Below are 17,948 nucleotides of genomic sequence, written 5' to 3'. Positions count from 1 at the left end.
ATGCCAAGAGAGATTAGAAGGATAATTCTTAGCAGAAATATTTGATCTTGCCTTGAAATCTGCACATCATCAAAGATGACCACAAGAGTAGTAGACTCTTTTTTGTGAGAAATATGACTGACTAAGTTTAGGAGATAGTTCCATTGGAGATTGGCACATAAGGAAATGGTAGTGGATATTCAAGAAGTTGAGGCTGTTTGTGCAGAGAATGTTTCTCAAACTGAAGTGCAAAGTGCTATTGTGCAAAACTATGGATAGGATTTCCAGTCAGTGGAAGAAGGTCATTAATACACAAGAGGAAAAGAGTGGAGAAAGAAATGAACTGTGAAATTGGTTTAGTTTGGTTTTAACGGGGACTTTTTGGCACAATGGTATCTAATGCCAAATTGTGCCTGTTACAGTAATTCTGCAAATGAGATCACTTTTTTCTTGGTCATGTGTTAGATAAGTTTGTATAAATGAATGTGCTTAAGAAAATTAAATAGGTCAGACAGATTCGCACCATCAATGAGAATATGGTTCACATCTAATGAATTATTCTGGGCTAAAGCTGATTTAAAATTTGCCAATTGAGCAGCTTGATTGTAGGGACGATATATTACACTGTTAGTAGGGTGGGACAATGGAGACAGTGAGGACTTGTTGGCAAGGTGAGGACCTCGTCAAAAGTGAAAGTGGATGAGATGGGTATGTCCAATGTGAACCTTGGGGAAATCCAGCATTAGAGAAGAACTTCAAAGTGGAACACCATCTACAAACACCTGCAGTGAACAGTCAGAGAGAAAACTGGATACACAGTTGCAAAAAATGATTGGAAGCCCATATGATGGGAGCTTGTTTAAATGACTTTAATGCCAAACATGATCAGTCTTGGAAATGACATCCACTGACATTAAGACATCCACTTGAGTTCCACTAAACTTTTCTATTGAATCTGTCTATAGATAGGTTGTTGTTGTTGTTGGGTTTAGAGACACAAGGGCAACTGAGGGCAAATTGTGTCTATTCATCATTTAATTGCATGACCCTATCTTTATAGTTGTTAAATTATATACTTTTGTATAAGACAATACATTTTAAGTATATTAAAAGTTCTTCAATATTTGCATTGTTTCCTAGGATATGAGATAAATCAGGTGATACGTTAAGCCTGGAAACTGATTGAAAAGTGTTTGACCAGATGGTCGAATGCAAGGGAGAATCAAGCAGAATATGGCGGACCGTAAGCCGACTGTTACAGGATGAACACTGAGGTGGGCTTTCTCCCAATAGCAAGTAGAGATGGGTATGATGCGTATGTCCAATTCTTAGCCTTGTCAACACCACTTCCTCACGTCTGTTTGGTCTGAAGCAAGAGAACCACAGCTTTGGTTCTTGTTTTATTTGGTAAAGTTTGCTGTTAGTGTTCCTTTTCCATATCTGTGACCAGTTGTTGTAACATGCTTTACGAATAACAGGCTTGTAATCAGTGTATGGAACCTGAGGATGTTGTGAGAGAGTGGGTTGAGGATGTTTAGCGGCAAAGTCTGCACTTTCATTTCCCAGAATGGCCAGGGATCCAGCAAAAGCTGATTGAATGATTGGAGGCACTACAGGAAAATAGTTGGGAATGAATTTCTTTCAATGTAGGATGAGAAGAGGAGAAATTCTTCCTTATGGCATTGATTGCACTGAGGGAATCCGTGTAAATTATTGCGGGTGAGATGCAAAGTTCAATAATCTTACTAAGTGCTAACTTGATGGCATAAAGTTCAGTAGTGAAAACACTGCATGATAAAGGTAGTGTGGCTGAAATTGTACATGTAGGAAAAAGAGCTGCAGCACCTACTATACTATCAGTTTTCGACCCATCGGTATATATTTTACAGGAATCGGAGTTAAGTGTAGCATGAGCTGAGTGCAACTGTCTCATGTTATTGGGAGGTATCACATTCTTCCCCCACTGGAGAAAATGTGTGTCATGTGAGGCATAAACATACGTCCAAGGTGGAACAGGTGCAGTTGTGTTCTGAAAAATATCAGCTAAATCAATGTTCCAACTCTGAATAAGATCTTTGATCCTGAGTGAAGCAGGCCGATTTTCATGTGGCTTATTCTCATAAAAAGAATCCCACCGAGTGTGATAAAGATACTCCCAACTGGGGTGCGATGGAGGACTCTGGATCTTAGAAGCATAGAAAAGCAATAATGTTTTTCTACGAAGATGTAATGGAGGTTCGTGGGCTTCAATATAAAGACTTTGCATGGGAGAAGTCCTGAATGCGCCCAGAGCAGTCCTCAGGGCACTGTGCTGGATGACATTTAACCGATCTAATGTGCTTTTCCTAGCTGAGTCATATACGGGAGAACAATAATCTAAGCGTGAACGGATAAGAGATTTGTAGAGGTGAAGTAAGGAGTACCGATCAGCTCCCCATGACATGGATGAGACTGATCGAAGCATGTTCAACTGTTTTAGACAAGTAGTTCGTAGATATGTGATATGTGCTTGGAAGTTAAGCTTACTATCTAATATCAGACCGAGAAATCTGATGCTGTTTACTACTGGTATTGGACAATTGTTTAGCCGTAATTCAGGATGGTGGTGAACAGCACGTTTCTTACAACAGTGAGTGGTGGTAGACTTTTGTTCAGCTAGTCGATATCCGCTGCGTGACATCCAGGATTCAATTCTGTTAATGGCAAGTTGGAGTTGACGCTCAATGGTGTTCATGCTTTGAGATTGGCAGGAGATGGCGAGGTCATCCGCGTACATATAAGCCTCCACAATTTTGGGGATGTCTCTAGTTATGCTGTTGACTCGAATTGCAAATAACGTTGCGCTGAGTATAGATCCCTGTGGTACTCCTTCTTCCTAAATATGGGGTGTAGACAGTACGTTATGGGGTGTAGACAGTACAGGAAATTCTGAATTATCTGAGGGAGATGACCCCTTAGCCCTAGGTGATAAAGGTCCATAATAATACCATGTCGCCGGGTGGTATCAAATGCCTTTTCAATATCTAAATTGACCATGACTAGATGTTGCTTCATGACAAAGGCATTGCGAATATTCGATTCAGCTTTGATAAGGACATCAAGAGTGGATCTATTCTTACGAAAGCCACTCTGATGATCTGTTAAAAGGTTCTCTGCTTCTAAGATCCAGCTGTTTACTACTGGTATTGGACAATTGTTTAGCCGTAATTCAGGATGGTGGTGAACAGCACGTTTCTTACAACAGTGAGTGGTGGTAGACTTTTGTTCAGCTAGTCGATATCCGCTGCGTGACATCCAGGATTCAATTCTGTTAATGGCAAGTTGGAGTTGACGCTCAATGGTGTTCATGCTTTGAGATTGGCAGGAGATGGCGAGGTCATCCGCGTACATATAAGCCTCCACAATTTTGGGGATGTCTCTAGTTATGCTGTTGACTCGAATTGCAAATAACGTTGCGCTGAGTATAGATCCCTGTGGTACTCCTTCTTCCTAAATATGGGGTGTAGACAGTACGTTATGGGGTGTAGACAGTACAGGAAATTCTGAATTATCTGAGGGAGATGACCCCTTAGCCCTAGGTGATAAAGGTCCATAATAATACCATGTCGCCGGGTGGTATCAAATGCCTTTTCAATATCTAAATTGACCATGACTAGATGTTGCTTCATGACAAAGGCATTGCGAATATTCGATTCAGCTTTGATAAGGACATCAAGAGTGGATCTATTCTTACGAAAGCCACTCTGATGATCTGTTAAAAGGTTCTCTGCTTCTAAGATCCAGGTAAGCCTCGTATGTACCATTCTTTCAAAAATTTTCCCCATGCAGCTTGTGAGAGATATTGGCCTATAATTGTTAACTAAAGAAGGGTCTTTGCCTGGTTTTGGTATGGCAAGTATGAGAGAATGACGCCAGGAAAGCGGATAAGCATTTTCTGAGAAGATTCGATTATAGAAGATCAATAGGGTACGTAAGTCCTCTTCAAGCAATTGTTTTAGCATGATGTAATGTATGTCGTCTGGGCCGGCAGCACTGTTTGAAGATTTATTTAAGGATTCTTTGAGTTCTCTTATATTAAATGGTTGATTGTATGGAAGTGAGAGCCATGTGGAGAAGTTAATTTTGCAGCGTTCTGCATCTGCCTTGATGCGCTGAAAGGAGATCGAGTAGGAAGCAGAAGCAGATATTGCAGAGAATGATTCTGCTAGTGCATTGGCGATTTCCTTAGGTGCCGATAGATCTTTCCCATTCCAACAGAGTATTGGAGAGGTTGGTCGAGTGAATTTTCCATTTAGTGCTTTAATTCTTCTCCAAATGAATTGTGGGTCAGTGTCTTTGGTGATAGTTGAGGCAAATGAGATCCAGGAGTCACGTTTGACTTTTCTCCTAATCTGCCTTGCTTTGGCTTTAAGTCTTTTGTATTCTATTAGATTACTGGTTGTCGGAAACTTACGGAATTTGTTCCAAGCACGGTTTTTCTCACGCTTGGCATTAGAACAATCTCTATTCCACCAGTTATTATGGTGGGAGTACTTGTGAGGTTGTGACTTCGGGATTGAATTTTTTGCTGCATTTAGTATCTGATCGGTAATGTAGTTAGTTACGTCTTCAACTGGATGTTGCTGGACATAACTCCTGTCTAACTGGACCTGGGTACAGTAGCTCTCCCAGTTTGCCTTCTTGAACTTCCAGGTGGATCGGAACTCGAGATTTGCAGTTACCCGTGTTTGTAATGAGCAAAGGATTGGAAAGTGATCGCTGTTTAGAGGATTGTTTAGCACTGACCATGACATACTTGGGAGAATTGCTGGTGAGCAGATAGGCAAGTCTATTGCAGAAGCAGATCCTGTAGATAGGTTAATATAAGTGGGAGATCCAGAATTTAGTATAGTTAGGTTGTTATTATTCATGAATGTTTCGATTAATTTGCCTCTTGTGTCAATTGCAGGCGACCCCCATAATGGATGGTGGCCATTGAAGTCACCAAAAAGGCAGATTGGAGATGGTAGTTGCATAACCAAATTATCAAGTTCTGTATTTGAAAATGGTTGAGAAGGGGAAATATATATAGAAGTTAGGGTAATTGATATACCGATTGAAATACGTGCTGCCACAGCTTCTAGACTAGTTTGTAACTGAATTTGCCTGGACGGTATGTTTGATTTTATAAGCACAGCTACTCCTCCGCGAGAAGGAGACTCCGAAATCCTGTCTTTTCTATATATTGTATAGTTTGTAAATTTTGGTGAAGCTTCAGATGATAAGAAAGTTTCTTGTAGACATACTATCGGATTGTATTGAATCAGTAAATCTTTTATGTCGTCAGAATTGCTTCTTAGTCCTCTGCAGTTCCACTGTATGATATTAGACATTATTTGAGTTTAGTTGTGGTCGATTGGTCTGACTGTTTTTTAGAAGTGGAGCATTTCGGTCTGTCTTGCTTTATTTTATCTTTTTTCGGGAAATAGGGGGCGTACAGAATCCATGGTGTCATTTGCATGGAGTTACAAAATGGGCTCCCCATTATCTAAACGCTCATCTACTTCCATACTGTTGGTGGGAGTTTCCATTTGTTTTGAACCTGTGTCAGATTTCCTTTGCTCTGTGTCATATGGGATCGATGCAGTATCACCAGGGATACTGATTGGGGTATTTGTAGCTTCGCTAGTTTTATTTTGAGGATTTTCTTTTTTTGAATTTGAAAGAGTAGATTTAAGCCAATTAGCCATTGAGGTATTAGGCGGGATTGATACATCTGTTTGTGCTCCAGTAGATACATAGTTTCTAGTGCGTACAGCGTAGGATCGACTGCTAGGCATGCTCAACATAACTTGCCTACATGCCTCAGGAAAAGTAACTTTATTTTCTATTTTATATTTTTGAATTTTTTTCCCTGTAATCCATAATTCGCAAGATTTGGAAAAGGCAGGGTGACTTCCCTTGCAGTTTGGACACGCAGCGTTTGTGGCCGAGCAATCAGCTTGAGTATGTTCTTTAGATCCGCAGATGGGACAAATGGAGTCACCTCTACATGCCTGCTGTGAATGACCATATTTCTGGCATTTGAAGCAACGAACGGGATTCGGAATATATGGTCTAATACGACAATTCAAATAGCCAGCTTTGATTGAGGATGGTAAGTCTGAAGTACTGAATGTTAAAATGATGGTTCTAGTTGGAGTTAGATTCACATCTTTTTTACTCATGATTCTTTTTACACTTGTTACCTTTTGACTACTAAGTTCTTGGAGTAGTAGTTCTTCGGAGACTGTAATTAGGTCCCACTCACTGATCACACCTCTTGATGTATTTAAGGTTCTGTGGGGAGTAACTGATACTGTCAGCCCCCCCAAATGATGTTGTATTTAACAGCCGCTCAGAATGTTTTGAGGTGGCTGTTTCGATCAGAAGGTCTCCAGATTGTAGTCGCTTCACCATTTTTGGTGACCCTGCAATAGACTATAAACACTTTTGTATCAAGAATGGTGATAACTTGCCTACAGGTTGGGCAGATAACGAATGTACCACCAAGAAATTCGGTATCTCATTTGCACATTTTGCTTCCGTTCGAAGCCTTTTTGGGTGAACACAGTCATGGTCAATGTCAGAAGTCTCTTGTCTTGAGCTCAATGGCTCTAAAGGGGGATAACTATTTGTATCCATGTTAGCTCCTTTTGGCCCTGGGGGTTTACCTTTACCACCCAGGTTACCGGCCCCGCCACGGGGAGGCAGGAGCAGTGCCGCTTGTGGCCAAGCGTAGAGGTTAGTATAGTTAGTAGGGGTACTAAATTAAAGAAAAAGGTTCTTTTCTTCTGGGCTCACTTCTTAGTGTTTTAAGAAAATGAAGCTACTTAACAAAAAGGTTTAATAAGTAAGGCAGAAAACAAAACAGAACCTAGTCGCTTACCAAAAAACGCTCTTTAAACACACGAGAATCGCTTGGCCATGGAAACGCTTGGCACCCAGGGCCCTATAGATAGGTAATATAAACCAATATATCACCAGTGGATCAGCACTGATCGATTTTTCCATTACGTTGCAAAGATCTAGAGGTAAGTGTAACAGGATGATAACTGGATAAGAGGGATTTTTTTTTTCTTCTTCTTTTTTTTAGGAATCAGCTGATGTAAGTTGCTACTTACTTACCTTTTCTATGAAAATAACCTGTCACAAATGCAAGGATTACTGTCAATCAGCTTCAGTTGCCTGCATCAAAAACTGAGGTGTTTCACTTCTACATTCCCATTGTTTCTAGAATCAAAAATTTAGACAACTTTATTTCCAGAATAGTAAGTACGGTTCCCTAGTTCTGCTCTTCCTGACAAATGTTCACTTATTTCCTAAATGCCCCTCATCAACACACTGCTTGCTGAGTGATGGTTGTCTATGCTTCTGCAATTTTTATTTATTGTTTTCCACTGTATATTTAGCTCTTTGATGTGTTCTTTTTATTTATTCTATGTCATTTTTATTTTTATCAATATAATGTGATAACAGCTCTTTGCTTTCATCTATTTTTTTAATTATGAGTTTTTTCCCCCCTTCTTGCAACTTTAATCTGTTTTGGCAAAGTGATATAAGTTGTGGTAAAATATTATTTAAAAGAACTATAATAAGAGATTTACCGTATTTAGGCAATATAATGTGTCTTAATAACAGAAATTTATACTCACCTTTCTGAATTTTTACTAGGAAAATCACTTTTAATCTTATCCAATACAGTGGTACGTGGAATGAGTTTTGCTTTGTTCCCCTTTTTTAAGTCATTATGTTCTAATATAATAATTAACCAATCATAAATGTTTCTTTCCTTTAGCTGTGCCAACCACAAGACAATATCTTCTCGCACTGACTGTTTATAGGTTTCAATGTCCTAGAATAAATTAACAGAATATACTAAGTACTTGCTAAATTTCTTGTGTGCTTATGAATGCACCTGCACCCACTTTCACATCATAAAATAGTTCTATATCTCAAACATAAAAAGAAAGAAAAAAAAAAAAAAAAACTTTGCGTCTTTAAAGGTTTAAAGCTTGACAACCATAAGATTTTAAAAATGGATGGTACCATTTTTTGCATAAGCGACAAAATATACTCAGTTATGTTGAAGGGTGGATGCCCTTGAAGGATTTAAATTGAGGGGGCGCATCAAGCTCTCAGCTGCCCACATCAACGCCAGAGCTTGCACTTGGTCATCACGCAACACAGCAGCAACCCCCAAGGCAGAATGCGCTGGTCCCACACGAACTCGTAGTTGTTGGTGACTCTATTGTCAAGGAAACGGGGAACATGCTTTGTAAAAAGGATAGGTGGAACAGGACCAGGGTACGTCTGCCAGGGGCAAAGGTTGATGACGTTGTAGAGCGAATATCATCTTTTAAGGGCACAAAAGGTGATATAGTTATACACGTTGGCACTAACAATATTAAGAGTAGAAGACCGACAGAATTACTTAACAAGTACAGGTCACTGTTGAAAAAAAGCCGTGAATTAGGGTTGAATTTGAAAGTGTCTGCAATTCTGCCCACGATAGGAGGGAGTACATGATGAGAACCTTGTTGATCAATTCGGCCCTGGAAAGATTGTGCAAGGCTCAAGGGGTAGAATTTTTTTCAGCCTGGTCCTTCTTAACAGAAGGAACTGCTTTTACAGGGATAGAATACATTTAAACAGAAAGGGTGCAAGAATATTTGCTGATGCTATCGAGGCAGTGTTAGGCGAGTCAGAAAACTGCTAGCTTGGGGGGAAACAAGGACTAATACATTAACAGTAGCCACTGGCAGAGGTGAAAGTGATTCTTGCACTGCTTCTATTGGAATGAGCAGAAGCCTGGAAAACAAGATGCAGGATATTTCAGAGACTGCTGGGAGTCATTGCAGTACAAGTAAACACATGGATTGTGTTAGGGTAGCTAAGAAAAAGAACAGGTGCATGTATACTTGCGTGTACACCAATGCTAGGAGTTTGGTAAATAAATTTGATGAATTTGAGGTATTGCTCAAAGCATCAAAGGCAGATATTGTTGGGATATCAGAGAAGTGGGTCACACAGATATAAGGAATGCAGAACTGGAATTTGGGGAGTACAATGTCTAAAGAAAGGATAGACAGGATAGGAAGGGAGGAGGGGTTATGCTATTAGTTAAGAAACACAAAATCCAAGGAAGTGAAGCCAGTCGACATCGCTGGACAGTGCAGTGTCGAGCCAGTTGGTGTGACATAAGCACTTGGAGATCAAAATTGAGAGTAGGAGTGTGCTATAGGCCTAATGACTCTGATGAGTATAATAAGGAACTGTACAGGGAAATAGAGTGGGCCAGTAAATCAGAGAGTCTTATAATGGGGGATTTTAATTTCCCAGATATTGACTGAAATTTGTTGGTTGGTCATTCACACACTAGCAAGGCTTTTGTGGATTTATTGGATGATTGTTTTCCATATCAGCATGTTCGGGAGGCAACTAGAGGAAGTAATACTCTTGATTTGATTTACAGTAGTGATTCTTCATGCATTAAGAATCTGCAGATAGAGGAACCACTAGGTGGTAGTGATCACAGTGTGCTAAAGTGGGATTTACTCAAAGAGGTAACTACCATCAGGGGTAAAGGGAAGGGTTTTTGCTTTCTTAAAGCCAACTACGTGGGTCTGAGACAATATTTAAATTCTATACGGTGGGACCAACTGATGATGTTACCAACAGCAAATTCAAAATGGGAAGCATTCAAAGAATTAATCTTGGAAGCTACTAGGCTTTACATACCAACTAGGCCTAAATGACATCCATTTAGGCCTAAATGGATGTCAGATGAACTAATGAGACATATGGCAGAGAAGAAAAATGCTTGGGATACATAGAAAAAGTAACACGTAACACAGAAGCCTATGATAGATATAAGTTGATCTGTAACCAAGTTACAAAAGAGGTTAGGCAGGCGAAGGCAGATTACGAGAAATCTTGGCAAGGGATGCAAATAAAAACAGCAAAGAGTTCTTTACTTATGTAAACTCTAGAAGGAAGGGGATGAATCAGATTGGTCCACTTGATATCGATGGTTCAACTGTTGATGATCCTGCTCAGGTAGCTAACAAACTAAATTAATATTTTGCATCGACATTCACACATGAGGAGTAATTCAGTGAGGGGAATGCCAGAGGTGTATTCAACTCTGGCAGTAAGTTAGATAATCTTGTAATAACTGAGAGTAAAGTGGAAGAGAAATTGTTAAAGATAAACACAAGAAAGGCACCTGGGGTGGATGGGATCTATCCAGTTATATTAAAGGAGGCAGCAAAGAAAGTAAGCAAACTCTTAGCCATAATTATGAGAGCTTCTTTGGACTCAGGGGAGGTACCCATAGATTGGAGATGTGCAAATGTGACCCCAATTCACAAAGGAGGAACAAAGGCCGACACAAGTAATTATAGACCCATGAGTTTAACTTCTGTTCCAGGAAAATTAATGGAGGCACTGGTTAAAGGAGCACTGCAGGATCATCTAGACAAGACTTCAGTTATAGCTCGGACACAGCATGGTTTTGTTAAGGGGGAAGTCTTGCCTAACCAATTTGATTGGATACTATGATACAGTCACAAAAGAACTGGATGCAGGGAATAACTTTGATATTATATACTTGACTTAGAAAGGCTTTTGATACTGTTGCACATGGAAGATGCTGCACAAATTGGAGCAGTGTGGCATTGGAGGCAAATTGCTGCTATGGATAAAGGGGTGGTTGAGGGGGAGAAGACAGATAGTGGTAATCAATGGACACTGCTCATTGTGGACTAATGTTATCAGTGGAGTCCCTCAGGATTCAGTGTTGGGTCCATTATTGTTTTCTGTAATTATAAATAATATTGATGATGGTATATCAAGCTTAATGTCCAAGTTTGCAGACGATACAACAGTTGGCAGGGTTGTTAAGGACACTACTGACGCTATGCTGCTGCAACAGGATCTGGAAAAGTTGAGCAGATGGACTGAGAGGTGGCTAATGAAGTTTAACATTGACAAATGTAAAGTACTACATATGGGAAACAACGACCCCAGAGCAACGTATCAACTCTGTGGTACTACACTGACAGTGGTAGAGAATGAAAGGGACCTGGGGGTGGTTGTGCAGGCAGATATGAAATTCTCTGAGCAGTGCAGACGGGCTGCAAGGGTAGCTCATGGTGTGTTGTCAATGTTATACAGGAATTTTTCTAGCAGGGATAAGGAGGTGATTATTCCCCTCTATAAGGCAATGGTCAGGCTACACCTTGAGTACTGTATACAGGTCTGGAGGCCTCATTTCATGAAGGATGTAGAGCTGCTGGAAGAAGTACAGAGAAGGGAAACAAGGTTAGTGAATGGAACAAAGGGTTGCTCTTATGAAGAAAGGCTTAAGTTTTGCAAATTACAGTGTCTGGAGACTAGGCACTGGTGAGGTGATCTGATAGAGGTGTATAAAGCCTTGAATGGTTTGAGCATGCTCAATGCAGATTGGATTCTGCCTCCTGCTCAGAATAATCACCCGAGAGGGCATAAATTGAAATTGAGGAAAGACAGATGTAGGATAGATGTCCGGAAATTTGCCTTTAGCCAGCGGGTAGTTGGTTGGTGGAACAGACTTCCATCCCTTGTTGTGGAAGTTGATAGTCTAAATAAATTTAAGGCTCAGCTGGACAGGTATTTCGAACGAACGGAGGGGTGAAGTTTTTTTTTTTTTTTTTTTTTATATGGCTGATGCTGCATAAGCTTGCTTTCTTGCATCATATATGCCCCTACTAATGCTAATGTTACTACTTCAGATGCCAAAAAAGTAAGTATATCAACATGATTCAGTTAATTTTTTAGAAAACAGTTCAGTAAGCTATACAGAATTATATGAATATAAAATGCTATCATTTAAAGCAAAAATCCAGAATCAATCTGTTGCTTAAATTTTTTCAATTTTTAGAAAATTCAATATGTACAGATTTTATTAATTATCAGTTCAGAGGAAGATTATCTATAAGGGAGGAGATAAACACAAATAACAATAATAAATAGAAATCCGAAAATCTATATAATTTAAGGAATTTCAGGATAGATGTAAATTTCAGAAAATTTATATCTAGCCAATAAGAAAACTAAGTCAACTTCAATCCTTCTAAAGCTGAAGTCTTATTTCTTACAAAAAAGTTGGCTGCACCTGTTGCATTCCGCTTCAACAAAACACTCAAATTTCTAAACAAGAAGGCGCCTTCATAGCCAGGTGGGAAGGAGCAGCAGTGCGTAGCACACGCTTCTTGATTAGACCGGGGTTCGCGCCCATCACCACCAAATACGAAGGATGCGGAAAGGTCACGAAATGACTACCGCATATCCCGGAGCAATATGGCCTTAGTTGCTAATGCTCCTAAAAATCAAATAAATAACAACAAACAAATTTAAACAAGATCACATATTTTTATAAGGAATGAAACTCCGTGCCCATGGGTGGTATGCTTGTATATATACATGGATGACCTTGTGTGACCTTGGTTGCAACAATGTATTTGTCAGTATAGTAAGATAAGACTGCTGCAAATGGGATAAAAGTTAGGGGTAGGCAATCCTGGAAACTCCACAGTTTTTCAGTAACTTATGATTCACAGAGTTTTGTGAAATCGAGGCCATCCCACTCTTTTATGAAAATCCATTTAATACTCATGACAGTGTTGTTGCCAAAGGTATTAATAGAATTTATGAAGCTAATGTTAGAATCAGAAATTTTGCAACTGCAGAACAATATCCCTCGCATACACACTACTCAAACTCCCTCCAGTCACTATCTGGCAAAGTAGAGGTAGCAAGATTATACACTAGCTGATCTGGAAGCCTCCTAAAGAGTTACCAATAAATGTAAGGAAGATTGGATCTCACCAATCTTCCTTTTGAGGTTATGATCTTCATCATAACCTCAAAAGTCATCAGTCATACTGCATAATGGAAGGAATGGGGAAGGGTTGACCAGAACTAAGCTCTGGGGACTAAACATGTGTTCCACCACTTCAAGCCTCCAATAAGCAAAGTGGTGGTATTGCATCGGTTGATGAGAGTCATCTACCACCTGGTATTGCCTGGTAACACAGAAGGGCAGCATTCTTCCGTGTGGTTTGGACGCCACACCTTGACTCCTGCGTACATTGGTTCACACTTGGGTAGTCACCCAAAGTGTACTTGTGCATGGAAGTTATACCCAGGATTGCTAACAGTCCCATCATTGTGAAGGTGCAAGCAGAGAATTTGGCTGTCACAGACCATCCAGACTTTGCCAAAATTGAGTCCACTTGACTTGAATGTCACACAAATATCAGTTCCATCATCAATTTAGACTTCCAGGTAGCAAGTACAGCTTGTCTGGCATATCTGAGAGAATGTCTGCGACAACCTCAAGGACTGACAATAAATCACATACATGTTTTTTTAGCCTTAAGTATTCTCTCCTCTATAGTGAGTGGTCAGCAATGGAAGTGCAGTAGCACACGCAATCTTTGAGTAGACCAGTGTTCCAGCAAGACTGCTAAATATGGTCGATCAGCCAACCAACAGTGGATCAGCATGGCAGATTATGCTCCATTTCAATTAACATGAATTGTTGAGGAGGCTTCCAACCTGCAGTGGATTGGTAATGGCTGCAGTTTACCTTTACGCCCTCCAGGAATAATCAACAGATCCATATTTATTGACAGAGAGAGAAAGAGAGAGAGAAAGAGAGCGAGCCTTTGTGCGAATATTTTTCACTTCTGTTGTATGCTTGTTGAAGCTATCTAAAACCATGATATGGTGATCTTATAGTTTTCCTGAAGGATTCTTCTCTGGACTTCTATTTTGTCTATATTCTCACTGGTAGCACAGTGATTACTATACTGCATTCTCCGACACTGGATAGAAATGGCTCAGGTTCAAATCCAACCAATGATTCAGTGATTTAAGGAACTTTTATGGGCTTTCTCCACTGAGTTAGTCAGTCAGTCAGTCAGTCTCACACGAGGATAGCATGGTTCCCCCTTTCCTGAAAATGTGGGATTTTAATCCAGCAAAACACGCAAACTAACCAGAAAATATAAGCAGTTTATAGACATAATAAACATGGGTGGAAGAAGTTGTTCTCAGGAAACTTCATCCACCCATTTTTTTTTTTTTTTTTCTATCTTGTTTGCAATTAGTTGGAGCTACTGCTTAATGGTAGTCATATTTTGTGAATAGAATAAGACAGAGGGATCATCTACATATACATAAATTTCCAGTGAATCAGGTGTGTGTGTGTACAGCCACTTCCCAACTTACGTAAGGGTTGTGTTCCGCGAAACTCTACGTAAGGCAGAATTTCCCTAAAGGCTTAGGCAGCACTTGCAAATTTGATCAAAGCAAAAAAGAAATCTTAGATGAACATGTAAATAGAAGAATTATTTATTCAATTTTTTTTTTTATCTCATGTGCAGGAAAAATTACAAAAGTATTGGTGTTTTTGGGCATAAAACTAGGGCCAAAATGTGCCTGTTCCTATGACATGTTTTTATATAAAATTTTGGTTAAGTTTGTCATCATAGGAAATCACATATTCGTATCTGCTTAAGAAAGGTAAATAGTTCATTTAAATTCGCATCGTTTCCAATAATATGGGCAAGTGATAGAGGCCCTTTCAGTCGTGACAGTGAAAGGAAAGTATTTTTTTTTGGAAATAGGAATAGTGCTTACAATCTAAGAGTATATGCTTGACGGTAAGTGGTAAAGTACAATGCGTGCATTGAGGTTGGACATCCTGCTTGAGTAGATATATATGGGTTGTATGTGTATGCCCATGCATAATCTTGCGAGAACAACCTCTCCATGTCTGTTTTGCCTGAAACTAGATTTCCATAGTGCAGATTTCCATAGTGCAAATAATCTTGCTAGAACAACCTCTCCTTGTCTGTTTTGCCTGAAACTAGATTTCCATAGTGCTGGTTCCTCTTTGATTTCGAGCAATTTGTTGTTCGTTTGTGACCTCCAGATTTCAGACCACTGAATTGTATAGAATTTTTTAATGCGCTTCAAATAATCTATATATGGTACTTGGTAATGTGATGGTATTGTACTGATTGGTTGTTTGGCTGCCTGATCTGCTCTCTCATTACCTGTAATACCAGAATGCCCTGGGATCCAGCAAAATAACACTGCATGATTCTTACTTCGTAGGTGGTTTAAGCAGGAAAAAATTTGTTTTATGATGGGATGCGATATTGAAAGTTTGTCTAATGCAGACACTTCACTCATGGAATCTGTGTATATTATACTGCTAGTATTGTGGGAAGTGTTTATATTTTCTAGGGCTAATTTTAAATAAATAAATAAATAAATTCTTTATTGCTAATAAGTACAGGACATGTACTAGAGACAATAATACTCAACACGGCGACATGGCCAGGAGTTTTACATTATAAATGAAATTAATTGGCAAAAAGGAAAAAAAAATATATATATACCGTTACATGGAAATTATGAGTTACAAACATGTAAATTATAATAATGAAAAATGAGGACTAAACGTCATATGGAGGAAATTATCCTAGTTCCACAGATGGAATCCACTCGAGGAGCATGTGACGGTATTTGTAGTCGGTAGCTAATTTCTGAAGGTCGACTCCAAGACGGAGCAGTGCCTGAATTTTGGGGAGTGCCTGGGCAGGTAGGAACCGACTACACAGTTTCAACCGGTTGTATTTGAGGATTAGTGTGGGCTCTGACCTCAAGGATGGCGTAGGATTGTGCCACTGACAGAAATCCCAGATGTTTGGGGCGTTTATTACTCATGTGTACATTTTTACTGAAGTCATTAAACGCCTGCTGTCAGTTAACCTCGGGATCCTGGGTACATTTAGCTGCTCAGCCATGTCAGTTGTTCTCAATTGAGGGGGTCGGCGATGCTTATTTGTGGCCCATTTCAGGGTCCAGTATTCACACGAGAACACCGGTTTTTGAAGTGAAGGCGACGCAGATGCCAAAATTTCAGCAGCATATAAAATAGCCGGATAAACAGTGGCTTGAAGATATCTGGTAGTGGTTGCGGCATCGTTGGAATGAAGTAAGTGGTGTTTCGCTTTCCAGCGTAGGGTGTTAAAACGCTTCCGGAGGTATTCTGTGTGATCATTAAATTTCAGCTTCGGATCAAAATAGACCCCGAGATCTTTTTATTGCGTATAATTCTGCAGTGTAACTGCTACACTCAACTGGTAGTGATATAGAAAGTGTAAAAGAGGAAAGACAGCTACAGCAACAACAGAAGAGTCTGTTTTCGAACCATCTGTATATATTATACAGCATTGAGCATTGTTGAGGGCATGGCCTTTATGTAGCTGTTTAATACTTTCATCTGGCAGGAATTTCTTTCCCCATTGCTGAAAATAGGTATCACAGTGAGGGAGAGTTACACACCAGGGTGGATCAGGTACATCATTCTCTTGAAGCATATTGTCAAAATTTATGCCCCAGGCATGTACCAATCAGGGCTGAGAAGCAAAGGTCAAACAGGATGGGCTGGAAGGCTTGAATTTTGGCTGCTTAATTAAGGAGCAGCATTTTCCTTCTAAGGTGAAGTGAAGGTTCGTATGCCTCTACATACAGACTCTGGACAGGGGATGTTCTAAAGGCTCCTAGCACACGAAGGGCACTGTGTTGCATGGCGTTCAGTCTGGTTAGTGCACTTTTCCTAGCCAAGTCATAGACAACAGCTCCATAATCTAAGCGAGACCTGATAAGAGCACGATACAGATGTAGGAGAGAGTATCTATCGGCACCCCATTTTATGGCAGAAATGGACTGAAGAATATTTAGTTTCTTTAAACAAACAGTCAGCAGGTGGTAGATGACTTTCATCAACCGGTGAAATACCACCACTTTGCTTATTGGAAGCTTGAAGTGGTGAAACCCATGTTTAGTCTCTAGAGCAGTTTCCGGTGTCCCCCTCCCCCCATACTTCTCCTTCAACCCATGCATGGTACTAAGTACTATAGGTTTTGATACCTTTCATGTTTGGGGTTTTCATAAAAAAAAAAAAAAAAAAAAGTTCGGAGATATGTTACATGAGAAACAAAGTTAAGTTTGGTGTCCAATATTAAACCTAGGAAACTAAGATTACTAGCGAGTGGTATCAGGTGATTCTTTAGCCGAAGTTCCAGTTCCGGATGCAGCTTGCGTTTTTTGAAGAAGTGAATTGCAACTGTTTTTTGTTCTGACATACGATATCCATTCTGCTGTGTTCATATTTCTAGCTTATTTACAGAGAGTTGCAGCTGTCTTTCAATAGTATGAATATGTTTTGAACTGCAAGTAAGAGTGAGATCATCGGCGTACATGTATAATTCAACAGTATTGGGAATGTTGTGGGTTATAGTGTTCAGCCTAAGTGAAAAAAGAGTAGTGCTAAGTATTGACCCTTGTGGGACACCTTCTTCTTGGGTACAGATACAAGAAAGTACTGTTTGATAACGAACCTGAAAAGTTCTGTTTTGGAAAAAGTTTTGAATAAATTTCGGTAAATGTCCTCGCAATCCTAGATAAAGTTCTCGCAATATGCCATACCTCCAGGTTGTGTCAAAAGCCTTTTCAATATCCAAACTTACCATTACAAGGTGTTCATTTTTCACATAAGCATTATGGATGTTAGTCTCTGCTTTCACCATGAGATCCAAAGTGGATCTATTTTGTTGGAAACCAAATTGATTGTTGTTTAGCAGCTTTTGAGTTTCAAGAACCCAGGTAAGTCGTCTGTGTACCATCCTTTCTAGAATTTTACCAAGACAACTGGTGAGGGAGATTGGTCGGTAATTTTGTGTGAGTGATTGATCCTTTTCTGGTTTGGGAAAGGCTAAAACAAAGGAGTGATGCCAGGTAGAGGGATATGTACTTTCAAGAAATATCTGATTAAAGAATGTTATCAGCAAATTCAAAGCTATATTGTTTAGATGTTTCAGCATTACATA

The 17,948-nt window shown here is 39.7% G+C and overlaps 1 protein-coding gene across 1 annotated transcript in view; it reads right to left on the bottom strand.

Annotated features, from left to right (window-relative positions):
- Window positions 1-17,948, bottom strand: part of SIDL (SIDL trafficking protein particle complex subunit 10) — a 322,468-nt gene that overhangs the window by 254,440 nt on the left and 50,080 nt on the right. Inside the window, exon 5 of the mRNA XM_090388069.1 lies at window positions 7,653-7,852. Coding sequence (XP_090244195.1) covers window positions 7,653-7,852 — 200 coding nt within the window. The remainder of the gene's footprint in view (window positions 1-7,652; window positions 7,853-17,948) is intronic.

Source organism: Mastigoproctus giganteus, chromosome 13 (assembly GCF_048544385.1).
Source record: "Mastigoproctus giganteus isolate SK-2022 chromosome 13, ASM4854438v1, whole genome shotgun sequence".
NCBI classification, from domain to species: Eukaryota; Metazoa; Arthropoda; class Arachnida; order Uropygi; family Thelyphonidae; genus Mastigoproctus; species Mastigoproctus giganteus.
This window is presented reverse-complemented; position numbering and strand designations above follow the sequence as displayed.